This window comes from Narcine bancroftii, chromosome 7 (genome assembly GCF_036971445.1).
Source record: "Narcine bancroftii isolate sNarBan1 chromosome 7, sNarBan1.hap1, whole genome shotgun sequence".
NCBI classification, from domain to species: domain Eukaryota; kingdom Metazoa; phylum Chordata; class Chondrichthyes; order Torpediniformes; family Narcinidae; genus Narcine; species Narcine bancroftii.
The window spans coordinates 31,147,614-31,162,786 of NC_091475.1; the positions used below are offsets into that span (position 1 = coordinate 31,147,614).

Consider the following 15,173-nt stretch of genomic DNA (forward strand, 5'->3'; position numbering starts at 1 on the left):
TACAAACTCTTTACAGACAGTGCGGGATTCGAACGCCAGTCCTGATCGCTGGCACTGTAAAGGCATTCTGCTAGCCACTCTGCCCACTTCTCCAGAAAAGTTTTGCTGGAATTAAAATTTACTGCAATCCAATTTAAAGCAATCTGAAACCAACTGCTTATTTTCAACTCTTCTACTTCATCCTAAGAAAGTAACATTTGGCTAATTCTGATAGGTTTCAAACACCACCTCGATGATTTCACTTGTGCCGACCAGTAACCTCCAACACTTGTGAAAAGAAGTTAAATCCATATATAACCATATAACCATTCACGGAGCGGAAACAGGCCATGTCGGCCTTTCGAGTCCGCACCGGTTCAATAGAACAATTCCACTAGCTCAAACCTCCCGCTCTCTGCCAATAACCCTCCAATACCCCCCTTTACCTCCATGTACACATCCATCCTTCTCTGAAATGACAGAATCAAGTGAGATAAGATTGGAATTTTTTTGTTTAAAAAAAGGAAGGATTGGTAATCATGTGACCTGTGACTTCTGTGGGGAATGTACATATATGTAAAGTAGAAACAGAAGTAATTGAATTCACCTGCTGCCATTTCTAACCGTACTTCAAATCTAACTAACTGTAAACATTTATGGTTGGGACTCAGGCCTGGATAATAGACACTGGGTATAGGCACTGGAGAAATTATATCACTGCAAAGAAGGTATAAAATTGAAAAGTTAGGAAGGATGTTAACATTGAATTTGAGTCATATAGCACAGGACAGGCCCCATGGCCCAACTCATCCATGCTGACCAAATTGACATTCTAGGCTTGTCCCATTTGCCTGCATTTGGTCCATTTCCTTCAAAATCTGTCCAATGATTTTTTTCAACATCGAAATTTGTTAGAGTACATACATGACATTACACAACCCTGAGATTCTTTTCCTGCTGGCGAGGCAGAATGATCACTTATTAGTAGTACAACAAAAAACTATACACATGTAAACAAATGAAGAAATGTATATAAACTGTCCAATACAGAGTGGAGGAAAAATAAACCCAATAAATACAAAAGTAAAGGTCCTTAAAGGAGTCCCTGATTGACTTTATGGTTGAGAAGTCTGATGGTTGAGGGGCAGCAGCTGTTTCTGGACCTGGTGGTGTGAGTCTTGTGGCACCTATACTCCCTCCTGATGGTAGCAGCAAGAACAGAGCATGTGCTGAGTGGCGTGAATCATTTCCTGTAGATGTTCTCAATGTGGGAAGGGTTTTGTCGGTGATGTCCTGGGCTATGTCCACTACCTGCTGCAGGGATTTACACAGGGATATTGGTGTTCTATACCAGACTGTAATACAGTTGCGTCAGCACACATCTGTAGAAATGTACAAACTTCTGCCAATTCCTGAGGAAGCATAACCACTGATGTTCTTTCTTCACAATGCCATTAGTGTGTTGGGTTCAGGAAAGATCCTCTGAGAAATTGTGCCTAGTTCTACAGTTCCTCAGGCAGCTTGTTCCAGATACAGACCACTCTGAATGGAAAAATTTGCTCCTCAGATCCCTCTTAAACCTCTCCCTTAAAACCTATGCCATCATATTCCAGTATAATGCAGTCTCACCAATACATTGTATCATGAGGTCCCAACGTTTGTACACAATGCCCCATCCAATGAAGGCTAGTGTGTCAAATACCCCCTTCAGCACCTTGTCCACCTGAGTTGCCACTTTCAGGGAACCCCGCACATCTGTGCTTCGAGGTCTCTCAATTAATTCAAATTATGTTCTTTGGTTCCCATATTTAATGTTTACCAAGTTAAGCTTCCCACTAAAATCACATGCTTCTTTTAAGAGTGCAGAAGGCATCCAGAATGATTGTACAACAGTCACCCACACATATGCATCAATATCAAATGTTTTCCCAGCATATGATAAATAATTGATTTATTTTCAAGTTGAATATATGAATATTTTTTAAATCATGTTTTGAGCAATTATAAGAACAGCCAAAACCTTGACTAAAGCTTTTTTAAACCTTCATCTAAAATTGCTGATTGCAAATGGAAAAATGATTTTAATGCTATTTGGAGTAGTTGCCCTGTCAAACTCACTTGAATAATGTGGCTGAAGTTTATGCTTTTTGGAGCTGTAGAAATACAAATGTAGACATCCAATGACAGTTTGCATTGTTCCCAGAATATCAGTACTGGGGTGGACAAAGTTGAGAGGGAAGCAATTGAAATACAGTAAAGCCCCTCTTATTCGGAATTCAAACAACCAGCATCCTCAAGAAAACAGAAAAAAATAGGGGAAAATAAATAAAACAAATTAAAGGAAATAGGAATTGATAAAACATTAAATAAAAGTTTAAAATGGTGAATGTTCTCTGAAGTAACACATAAACCTTTGGTCAAGATGGGAGCAAATATTCAACCAAAAGGATGCCTCGGTTTGTAGCAAAGTTGTCTTTGAATAAAATGGCGTCACCCAGGATGAAGAGCTGGTTGATGCTGCTCGCTGTTGGGGTGACGTTCTTCAAATGTCTCTATATCCCTGCTTAGTCAGAGTCCTTATTTTTATTAGTATGTTATTAAGTATATATCTGTAAACTTGGGGGAGGTGGGGGGGGGGGTTAATTATGAAGTTATTGTTCAACTTTTGGGAGGCTCCATGAAGGGGAAAGGAACCTGAAAATGCAGCAATGGTTAAATGTTTTCAAAGAAAGCTTTAAAATTTATATATTTATGGAAGTTTGTTCAATGTAAGTACAGTCTTTTAAACTGTTTATTCTTAACGCAGGTGTAAGAGTGAGGCTCTAGCAACTAGAAAACTTGCTTCTCTGTCATCTACCAGTTCCTGTAAGGGCCAGATTCCTGGGGTTTTATTGTACCTACCTTCATTATGTACGATGTTTTGTACCCAATTTGGGACCTCAGAATACATCTGTGCAAGGCATTGGTGAGACCAAACTTTGAAGACTGAACACATTCCTGGTTGCTCAGCTATAGGAAATAGGACATCAGTAAATTGGAAAAGGACCAAAAGAGATTCACCAGAATGTTGCCAGGACAGAGGGTTTCAGTAGGAGGGAGAGGTTGGAAAGGCTGGGTCTTTAATCCTTGGAGCGTAGGAGGCTGAGAAATGACCGCTATCGGTTTATAAAAATCATAAGTGATCTGGATGAAGTGAATGGTCACAGTCTTTTTCCCATGGTAGAAGATTCTAGAACTGGAGGATATAGGTTTAAGGCAATGGGGAGAGATTGAAGAGGAAGAATGATGCAAAGCAGCTAACTATTTGTGATGATTTTAAATTCCGGAAGTAACGCTTAAAATAAGTTGCTGGACAGTTTGAACATTTGTTAAAGTACGACATTTCATAAAATCTGATCTATTGTATCAATCTTTTATACAGATTAATAATTAGTGTTCTTTGTTTGTTAAATAAACCAAGATTTTACCTGCCTATTTCTATGTCAGACATTCTACAAGAAGTACAGTTTCACTTGAAGTCACCGACACAGTTAAGAATCTGTTTTTTACTGAACGCTTCAGTACAGAAGATTATCTAGTTATCACGTTCCAACTTCTAGCCCTTTTGATGTCTTTTGAGCAAACAGACTGTGGTTTGAAATAGGGTCTTCTGTGATTTGTATTCTCTGAGTAAAACTTTAAAGAACTGCATATCTAATAAAACTAATCTCCAAGGTGCACTTGCAAATGACCAGTAAACAAATCCTGTATCTAAAATTATAAGGAAAAATAAATCACAGATTTAAACCAGTTATTGGAATTATAACAAATGTAAACCCATCAGTATTCTCTGCAAATGCCATACAAAATGTTTATTTTTAGGATAATGACATTATTTTACTTTACAGAAAAATACAGGATAGAGAGTATATTAATATAAGAGGAAGTTCACTCACCATAACAGTTCCTTTTTCTTCAGATGACCTCACAGTATGAGCCATCTCTAAGCAAGGTGATATGGACGGCCTGCAAGCTATCGTTGGCAATGAATAATTGGTTCACAAGGGAGTTGTGAGAAAGGCCATGAACTACCCAGCACATCTCCTAATATATAAAGCAGCTGCTTCACTTAGGTTAATGCAAGTTAGATAAAGAAATCCTGTGTTCTTTTCCAGAAGTTGTTTGCCTGTCCTATAGGACTGCAAGGCCATTGCCAGAGCTCAAAGGGGAACGTTTACTGATTAAAAGGGAAGTGCATGTCTGGAAAAATCCAATGAAAATAAATATTATAATAGTGATTCAAAATGCTGTGTTAAATACATTGTTGCAAATGAGCAAGGAATGGCTATTAACACTATCTTGTTTAATACAATCATATCCCAGAGGCTGGTGGAGAAGCTGTCCTTGCTGGGACTCAACACCTACTCTGTGACTGGATTCTGGAGTTCCTAAAGGAATGACCGCAGTCTAAAGCAGCACAGCAGAACAGTGAGCACCAACACACTGATATGATTGTATTAAACAATTGGGGAGTGATCAGAGTGTGTAGACCACCAAGTTCCTCAATGTCCACTTAACAAGTGACCTATCCTGGACACACAACATCTCCTCACTTGTCAGGAAGGTGCAACAGCAACTCTACTTACTTAGAAAGCTGAGGTGGTCAAGGCAACTTTCTACAGGAGCTCGATCAAGAGTGCCCTGCACAGCAGCATCACAGTTGACCAGTTGCTGCAGAGCACTGGATCAGAGGTCATTCCACAGGACTATAAAAGGAGCAGAGTGGATCACTGGTGTCTCCCTCCTACCAACACCCCCTCTCCCCCCCAAATTGATGTGATTTACTGGGATTCAATTCTCCATCTGTGGTGCACTGTTAGCCAGAATCAGACACACACAAGGTAAAGACTGTACAACAGGCTTTAATCCACAAAGACTTCCACAGAGCCAGGCTGGCTGTAGCTGCAGCAACTCTGAGTGAGGCCTCGGGAGGCAGGCGCAGGCTTATATCCCGGAGGGTGATTGACACCTGACCGGGAGGGGCTTGATCCATTCAGGCCAACTGATTAACAGCTGGCCAGGTGTTGTCCTGTCCCCTTACACTCCTGCAGGCACAGAGGTTTCCCCCTGCAGTAGGCCGACGGTACACTCCTCCAGGTACAGAGGTTGCCCCCTGCAGTAGGCTGCTGGTGTACCACCACAGTTGTTTAAAGAGGGCTTGCAAAATCAGGGAGGACCCATACCACCCACATAAAGCATCTATCAGCTACTTCTAACAGGTAAAAGATACAGAAGTCTCAGTGCTAGATTCACCAGGCTAGTGAACAGCTTTTCCTCACGGGCAGAGACTGCTGAATGACTGCTTAAACAATTCTCCATGACTCTACTATTTATTAATAATTGCTTTAATATATGTACATATATACGGTGTATATGTATTGTTCATCTGTATGTGTATTATGCCTATATGTGTGTTTTGCACTGTTTGCACCGTGGACTGGAGAACGTTGTTTCATTGGGTTGGACTGGAACAATCAGATGAGAAATAAACTTGAACTTGAAACACTGCTGATATCAAATCATCTGTTTGGTTTATTCACAAGAAAAAACTTCTCACACAATAAATCAAAACTCCTACCGTAATTTCTGAATAATTTTGTTGATTATATGCCACTTAATAATGGCAAGAGTAAATAAAGCTACAATACTGAAGAAAGTTAATGACTATGCACCTTTTAAAATATATATGCACAGATCTTAGTCCTCGCAAACAATTTCCAATTGTATTTATTCCTACATTACAACATTGAAACACTAAAAAAAAATTGGCAGTAAAATGCTTTGGAACACCCTAATCCCATGACAGGCAGCATACAAATATCAATATTTTATGATATTCCACAAAATATATAGCTTATTTCACTGTTCATTTATGCATTCCACACTTAAATTGTTATTTCAAATTGGAGAAAGTTCTCCTTATCTACAAACAATGTAGTTGTAGGAGAGAGAATTCATAGCTTGGTCTCAAGGATGCCACATTTGCCACAAGAAGACATGCTGATTAAATGAGTTCAAGAGGATTAGAGAATTCATCAAAACATACAAAATTCTAAAATGAGATGACAGGCTGGATCATGGAAGATCATAGAAATGTCTCAGAACTGGGGTGAGGCAGGGGTGGGATGGGGATTAGGTACAGACCAAGAATAAGGGCAGACCATTAGAGATGAAATTTCTTCAGAGAGTGAATCCTTGGAATTCCCTATTCTGAAAGGCTGTAGAGACTTAGTCATTGTGTTCATTCAAAACACAGTTGAGCAAGTTCCTCGACTTTATGGGAATCGAGTATTGTGGCACAGTGCTGCAAAATGAGGCTCTTGTATTTGTTGGAGTATAGAAGAATAAGAGGGGATCTCATTGAGACATTTTGAATTTTGAAAGGTTTTGACAGAGTGGATATAGGTAAGATGTTTCCCTTGGTGGGTAAATCAAGAATAAGGGGTCACAGCCTTAAAATTAGAAATTATTCATTTAAAACAGAGATGAGGAAGAACTTCTTTAGTCAGAAGGTCGTGGATCTGTGAAACTCACTGGTGGAGGCCAGATCATTGGGACAATTTAAACAGGAAATTGATAAGTATCTAATTAGTAAGGGTATCAAGAGATATGGGGAAGAGGCTGGAAATTGGAACTAGGTGTGAGCATAGTTCAGCTTAGTGTAGAGTCACGGAACAGACTCGATGGACCTAGTGGCCTGCTTCTGTTGAAGATCTTGATAAATGGCAAAGTATCTTACATAGGACTAGAATGCTTATTCTTTCTTATTTTTATTTTGGTGTGTTCTCAAAAGGTTACCTTTCATTTGTCCACTAGTTATCCCAGTTAGTATAAATGCTGACATACTGTCCTAACCTTCTGGGTTTTATAAATTAGATGGTAGCAAAAAGTTGATGGTATTTTGAAAATTTTCCAAAAAATGACAAAGCATTGCATCCAACAGAAATCACATTTCAGCAAACCTTTAATATTAGTTTAAAACAACATCAACGGCACATTTGGTGTAGCAGTTAGCACACCTTTACAGAGCCAGTGATCGGGTCCGCACCAGGGTTCGAGTCCTGTGCTGTCTGTAAGGAGTTTCACGTTCTCCCCGTGTCTGCGTGGGTTTTCTCTGGGAGCTCCCGTTTCCTCCCACCGTTCAAAATGTACCAGGGGTGTGGGTTAATATTTGGTGCTTTTATACAAGTCATACTCCTAAATGTATTAATTATAATAACCAATTTTAGCAAACTGCAGCCATTTGCATGGTTTTGAGAAGTTTGTTGAAATTAAATTTTATTTGAATCAAATCATCTTCATAAATGATTAAAATATTTATTTAATCAAGGAACCATCTGGAGTACATCACTAAAAATAACTATATTTCAGGTACTGAAATTTATTATTCACAGCAGGTGGGCCAAAACCTCATTAATAATGAGGTTTTTTTTCGGATCAAACAGTTTTCAGTGTGTTAATCTGCAGCAAGTAATATCCCCTCTGTGATAGTACAGACCTATCACCAATGTATATAGTTACAGTATCTAGACTGTGCTTACAGTGATTGGCTGAGAGTTTAGCCACGCCTACTGTCTGGGCCTTAAAGGGTTGTGTCCCTAGCCAGGTCGGATCATTCCGGACTGGTCGGCCACCTGTGAAGACCTCCTGTCTTTCGCTAATAAAAGCCTTGGTTTGGATCAACAAGTCTTTGGTTCTTTCGACCAGCACTACAATTTTATTAGCAAAAAGTCAGGAGCTCTTCACAGGTGGCCGACCGGTCTGGAATGATCCGACCTGGCTAGGGACACAACCCTTTAAGGCCCAGACAATAGGCATGGCTTAGCTCTCAGCCAATCGCTGTAAGCACAGTCTAGATACTGTAACTATATACACTATATACATTGGTGATAGGTCTGTACTATCACAACCCTTTAATTTAAAAATAAAATGGTGCAGAAATTCATGGTGGATGTTAGATGTGATTAAACATTTATTTGTGTGGAAATTTGAACCAGAAAATAAATATGGCAATAAAATTAAATTGTACATAGAATAAATAATTGTGTACAAAGCTGAAACTCTTATCTGCTCATTGTTTTATATGCGGATTGTGTCAGAAGTTGAATTTTATATAATCTACAAAATAGTATAAACAAAATGCCAATCTATAAAGGGCAGTATTTTTTAGCTGTCGTTTTCATGAAATATTTGCTAATTGTTGAAATCTTAAATTCCTTCAGACCTAGATGTAAAATTAATACTTTAATGCCCTGGCTTGAAAATCAGTATGCATTTCTGAAGGTGTAAAATCTAAGTGGAAAGGGCTTCAAAAGAAAAAAAATGAACAAAAACAAGGAAGAATCCCAATCTGCTTCTATTCCATCTAATAATTCCCAATATATGTAGAACCTTTATGGTCACTGGGTGACGGTCAGTGTAACGGTTAGCACAGTGTCAGCGACCTGTGTTCGAATCCGATACTGTCTGTCACGAGTTTGTACCTTCTCACGCATCTGCGTGGGTTTCCTTCGGGTGCTCCGGCTTCCTCCCACTTGTTCAAAACGTACGAAGATTGTAGACTAATTAGTGTATTTGGAGGGTACTTGCTCATGGTCTGGTAGGGCCTTTTACCCCGTGCTGTATGCCTAAATTTAAATTGGAAAACTACTGTCATAGTTTTCCCATTAAATTTCTCAGTAATATGACAGGAAATTAAACAGATTGTCAAACATCCACCATTTCTAATCATTGAGGCAATGGAATCCTCCTGAGAGTGGTTTTAACCAAGCTGGACAGATGACATGCTGATAAATTCTTCAGGCCAATCTAATCCAGAAAAGAAAATTATTTAAATTTCATTCATACATTTTGATCAGCATCAAAAAAGGACTACAGCCTTTATGAACATAAAACATAGAACATAGCCTTTATGAACACTGTTTCTAATTTTCTGGGGATCCAAAACAACTACTTTGAAAACCTGTGGTAACTACACTATTCATAATCATAAACATTGAAATGGATGCAAAGTATCTAGCTTTGAAAAATTAAACAAAGAATTATGATATTTAAGTTAACCAATTTTCCCCTGCAACCGCTGCAACCGTGTCTGCCTGTCCCGCATTGGACTTGTCAGCCACAAACGAGCCTGCAGCTGACGTGGACATTTACCCCCTCCATAAATCTTCGTCCGCGAAGCCAAGCCAAAGAAGAAGAAATTGTATTTACAAATATAACAGAAAACTGCATGAATATAGCACCTTTTTAATGAGCTGAAGTAAAATTTTCCAAGACACTTCAAAGAAATCCAATTAGTGATTGTGACTAAAGAATTTGAACAGGTCATTAAAAATTTGGTCAAGATAAATCTTTCTGCAATGTTTAACCACGTATGACACCATTACTGTATGTCAACATTTTACAGGAACCCAATCAAGAGCATCCTGGCCGGCTGCATCACAGTGTGGTACGGTTGCAGGGAAATAGATCAGAGGTCAATCCACGAGACTCCCAAAGTGGCCGAGAGGATCACTGGAATCTTCCTCCCCCACATCGATGTGATCCGTAGGATCAGTGTCTGAAGAGGGCAGGCAAAATTATTGACAACCCCTTCCACCCCACACACATCTTTCAGCTGCTTCCGTAGGGAAAGATACGGGAGCCAGCACCACCAGGCTGATGAACAGCTTCCCATGGGCAGTGAGAATGCTGAATGACCAAAGGAGTTGCCCACACTAACCATCGGAGATTCTTAATTTTTATGAAACAACATTTATTAATTTGTACAACTGAATACTTGTCTGCGTTATGTAAAGGTAAAGGTTCCATTATTGTCACCTAATACTCCATTTAGAATGTTTCTCTTTGGCTTGGCTTCGCGGACGAAGATTTATGGAGGGGGTAAAAGTAGCATACATGAAATTCTTTAACTTTTGTCTACCATAAGACAGACAGAGAGTCGCCACTTTGTCCAGTGCCCCTCACATTGTTGGATTGCTTGTCCGTCTGTGTGTTTTGTTTGGTTAGGTGTCTGCGTGTTTTGCACCGAGACCAGAGAATGCTGATTTCTACTTGTGCAATCAGATTACAATAAACTTGACTTGATATAAGTTTAGTAAAAACACACCAAAATGCTGGAGGAACTCAGCTGTTGAAGGAGACCAAGTTAGATTTCTGACGTTTCGGGCCTGAGGCCTTCTTCAGGGAATAAGCAGAATGAGCAAAGAACAGGGAATCTCAGAGTTCAGACAGAGCTGGGCTGGGGGAGGGGTCCCGACCAATAAAAGGTGTTAATTGGATATGATAAAGGGAGAGGGGAGAATTGATTATGTCTGTGTGAAAAGAGACAGGGAAAGGGAGGAGAGACAGAGCTGGGAGAAAGTGACGGGGTGGAAGTGGGGGAGGGGGAGTGGAGTTTAACAAAAGCCAGAGAAGTTGATATTAATGCTGTCTAGTTGGAGGATGCCCAGTCAGAAGATGAGGTGATGCTCCTCCAATTTGTGGGTGGCCTCAGTCTGGCAGTGCATGAGACCATGGACAGACATGACAGCAAGAGAATGGGATGGGGAATTGAAATGGGACATCGTTCATTTCAGCAGCACTGATTAATGTATTAATTATTTTACCTTTAACAGCCTATATGCCTTTGAGGTGAGGTTTTACGTACTCACTAATTGACCATGAATAGCGACTTCTAGTGGTGTAATAATATTCTTGTTGCAGCAGTTAGCTCTATTGCCTCACACTTCCAATGATTGGGATTCAATCCTAACCTGACCTGCTGATTATATGCAATTTGCATTTTCATCCTGTGACTCTGTGGGTTTCCATCAGGTGTTTTAATTTCTTTCCGCATCCCCAAGACGTGCTGGCAGGATATTTGGCTGCTGTGGATACCTGGGAGCTAACGTGGACCAACAGGTTGAACATCCTCCTACTAATTGTGGTAAAACATGACTTTTCACTGCATGATCTTTATTTAAACTGGTGGCTGAAATCCTTATTGAGAGTTTATCGGACATTAAGGAAGAAGATATGCTGGCCTTTACTGTGAGTGCGTTTTATTACAGGAGTGAGGAAGGATTACTGCAGTGTACAGGGACTGGCAGGTTTATTATTGAACATGACATTGAGTAGACTGGAATTATTTTCTTTATAGAGTTTAGAAGAATGGGATAAGATCTTATTAGAACTCAACATTTTTAAAGGCCTGTCTGTAGCAGCCAGACTAGACACCTGCGTAAAGCTGGGGATAGACAGTGTTAAAATAGTTTAAAAGTTAAGACTATAGTTTAAGAGTTAGAAATAAAATTAGTGTTTTAAAATTAAACACTGCCTGTTTCAGTGTCTATTGCTGCTTGTTACGTGCAGTTCGTAAAATTTTTACGTTCTCCCTGTGTCTGCGTGGGTTTCCTCCCGGTGGTCCAGTTTCCTCCCACTGTTCAAAATATACTGGGGGTTGTAGGTCAATTGGGTGAATTGGGCAGCATGGGCCTGCAGGCGAATTTAACACCCCTCTTTGAGAAGCAGCAGAGGAGATGACCCTGGATGGTGACCACGGCGAAGGACTCAGCAGCACAGGGACCCGCATGGGCTGCCAGGCGCTGGAAATACTCATAGGAACCAGGTGCTGGAGGTAGGATTTGTGAGGGTGCTGAGGGCAAGAAGGGCTCCGGAAGGGCCTCAGGCGCTGAAGCCTTCCTGATCTTGTTGGAGATTTTGACCTGGAGTTCAGGTTGCCGATGGATTGAACAGGCGTCCATGCGGCTGTGGGAGGTGAATCCACGGACACTCAGTGACTCTGAAGGGACTCTCTTTCTCTCGTACTACAAGGGATGCTGGCAACATTTTTGTCTGCCTTAAGGCAGCCATAAGGTAATTTCATGTAATATTACATGCTTTGTACTATTACATGACATTAAAGGAATCTTTTCCCTGAATGAGGAGTTCATGACCAAGGAACAGAACTTTGTTTAGAACCGTGATGAGGAGAACTGTTTCACTAAAGAGATTAGAGGGCAGTGAGCCTGTGAAATCTTCTACCCTGGAAGTGTTTGGATGTTCAGTTGTATTCATTCAAAATACAATTCAGTCGATCTCTGAGCAAATCAGGGAGGATGGGGATCGTGCGGGAAAATGGTGCTGAGGTAGAAAATTGGCTGTGATCTTCATGAATCACCAAGCAGATTCTAAGGGTTGGAAGGCGTACTCCTCCTCTTTCTAAATCTTCTTTTGTGCTTATAGGTTTTGTTTCTTGACTTCCTGCCTTGCACACATCTGCAGGTCATTCATCTGTATATTCAGTTGTAACCATTGCTGACTTGCATTTGTTCTCAATCCCACAAAACCTGTAAAATTCTTGTCTTTGCTTTTAAATCCCCATCTCCTCCACGCAGTAACTCCACCATCCCTGGTTCTTCCAATTCTCCCTAGTGCAAAACTCTGATTTTTCATCTTTCGGATGCTGCTCTCAATGGCCTTAATCCCTGAAATTCTTTCACCGAACCTATTCATTACTCCCTAAGGCTGCATTTCAATGTTTGTCTCATCATCGTCAACAACTTGCATTAATGTACCCCCTTCAATTTTAAAACACAAGTAGTTGATGCAATTGTGACAAATTGAAGATCTACAAGTCTGCCCCATTCACAAGTTTTTCTCCATTGCTCGTGCAAAATTAAAAAACACCACCAATAACAGTATTTGCAGTCATGTGCAGTAGCTTCTGATTACTCCGTGCCGCACCTTGCAGCATGCCACAACATTGCTGCAAACCCTTCAGATGCATTTTCATCTCCATGTTCAGCAAAACCACCAGATACACAAAACCGCTACATCATTAAGTATAGGCTTCAGGCCAAGGATGAACGGCAATGCTCCTATTCCTTTATACAAGTGAAATTGAAACAATGTAGGTAACATTGCTAACTTCTCACATTAAGATACATCATCTCCAACATTACAGGCTTTAAATGAAACAGATATTTTATGCCTAGTTTTTTTGGGGGGGTGACCTCCTGTTCTCCTCCGACCCTAAAATTAATCGGATACATTTATTTTTCAATTATTTTCCGCCAAATCATGGTTGAATCAATCCATTGGAGAAAATATTGCGTCAGTAAAAACTCCGGAGTAATTAGGGAACCGTCTTCAAGTTGTTCCAGCCGACCTAAGAGATCATTTGTTGCAGGTGGAAGAGACTGCAGCTAAAATTTAAGACCGGGAAGAAGCGTTTGTTAAATAATACAACTGCGTCTCGATTTCAAGGAAGACGAATTGTCTCATTGAAATGCATTAAGAGAATAAATACATCGTGGAAATGATACAAGTTGCTTCGTTTGTTCTCTCCACCAAAGAATTCTAACGGGCACGCCGTTCTCCCAGAGAAAATATTAAGGCACATAATAAATGTCACCAGTTTCCTGAGTGAGCAAAATAATTTAAAGCGAGGGAACAAACTTGCAGGGGAGGGGAGGCAGGTTCTGTGTCATGTTGACTGCAGTCGCCTGGCGCATCATCCAGCGAACAGGGCGTCAGGGTTAAAGACACCGTCCAAGATCACCATTTCAATCGCAGCATTGTTTGAGAATTCCCCGAAACACGACCGTGTCAAATACATCCTACATCCCAGTGAGCGAAGAAGGGCGCTCCGCTCCCCTTGGCAATCTGAAGCTTTTTGGGGGGGATCAAGTGCAAGGCAAAACACACACCTCATTATTTCAGTCAATCTTTACATGTTTGAGATCTTTAGGGGGAAAAAAATCCATTATCCTCACCCAAAAAACGAAGCTGTAGATGATGAGGAGTGTTTTAAGACACGTTATCACCGGTTTAGTCTCCATTCGCCGCGATGCCATAATAATCTAGACGTTTACGCACCAATGCCCCTCGTCTATCTCCCCTCCCAGCGCCTGGAGACTGCAGCACTCAAGCCATTCGGCGGCGGCGCTGCATCACGGGGCCAGACCACCACCCTCCCCACCCCTTTCCCCCATGACGTCAGCCCCGCAATGAAGCCGAACACGTCGGCGCGTGTCGCCGGGAGCATCGCCCGGCGGACGAGCCGGGCTGGAGGGAGGGTGGGCGGGCAGCGCTGCGAGGTGATGCCCGATCGAGCAGTAGAAACACACACTATCTATTGGCCAACATCGAGCACGTGCCGGGAGCATTAAAAACCCGCTCCGTGCCCGAATGCTCTTTCTTCCTCGCTGATGTTATTGTGGGTGGGGGGGTGGGGGGGTGGGGGGGGGGTTGCGTTGTGTTAGCCAGAAGATGTTGATCTACGCCTCAGCCAGAATAGGAAGTAAATATGTGGCCGAGGGCTGCAGGTGACCCGGGGGGTGGGTGGGCTGTAGGTGACCCCGGGGGTGGGGGGGGGGCTGCAGGTGATGGGGGGGTGGGCTGTAGAAGACCCCGGGGGGGGGGGGGGGGCTCTGTGAGACTTGCAGCCGTGCACACTCGGGGCTCTGGTGTGAGGCTCTCGGAACAGATTGTTACATGGGATAAATTCGCAACCTTTCGTTCAGCCGCATCTCTGACTGATTCTTCTGCGAGAACAAGATCGATCGGCCGGGGGAAACTCCGCGGGCCGACGGGGAGAAATGGCCCACGGTCGGGGTCGGAACCTTTCATCAGTCCGTTTTTATTTTGGCTCCAGATTCCTGCATCTGCAGCCTCTCGATTTCCCCGAAGTAGGTTCCAGGAAACGTTCAAAATTGCCAAAGCAATCCCGGTATTTGTATTAAAAAAAATAGATGTTGGCTGGAAGCTGCACAGAAGAGAAACAATAGTTTTCTGCGGATGTGTCAGTTACTTGGTAAAGCCGATGTTCACTAGCGGCTTGTATGACAGGTCCTTCATTCAGCGAGGTTTACCCCTAGATCGTGTCCCATTTCCTTGCATTGATGAAGAAGGTCATTTTCATCCTTTGCTTCAGGACCACGGCTTTCACCTCTTAACATTTGGGGCACCAATTGAAGAAGCACATGGCGAAATATTACACGAGCTGAAACCCCAGTTCTTTGGCACATCTGGTCCCCCCATGATCGAAGGACGTGGATGCCTTGGAATGGGATGCTGCCTGGATTCGCTACAAGGAAATGTTGATTGATTTCATTTTCTTTATTTGACATGTACCTAAATAGTGGAAGAAACTGAATTTTGCATGTTATCCA

At 41.7% G+C, this 15,173-nt stretch overlaps 1 protein-coding gene across 1 annotated transcript in view; it reads right to left on the minus strand.

Annotated features, from left to right (window-relative positions):
* The window catches only part of tspan7 (tetraspanin 7), an 81,143-nt gene extending 67,177 nt beyond the window's left edge, over positions 1-13,966 (minus strand). The window contains exon 1 of the mRNA XM_069889390.1: positions 13,776-13,966. Coding sequence (XP_069745491.1) covers positions 13,776-13,856 — 81 coding nt within the window. The 5' untranslated portion in view covers positions 13,857-13,966. The remainder of the gene's footprint in view (positions 1-13,775) is intronic.
* Between the last annotated feature and the right edge of the window lie 1,207 nt (positions 13,967-15,173).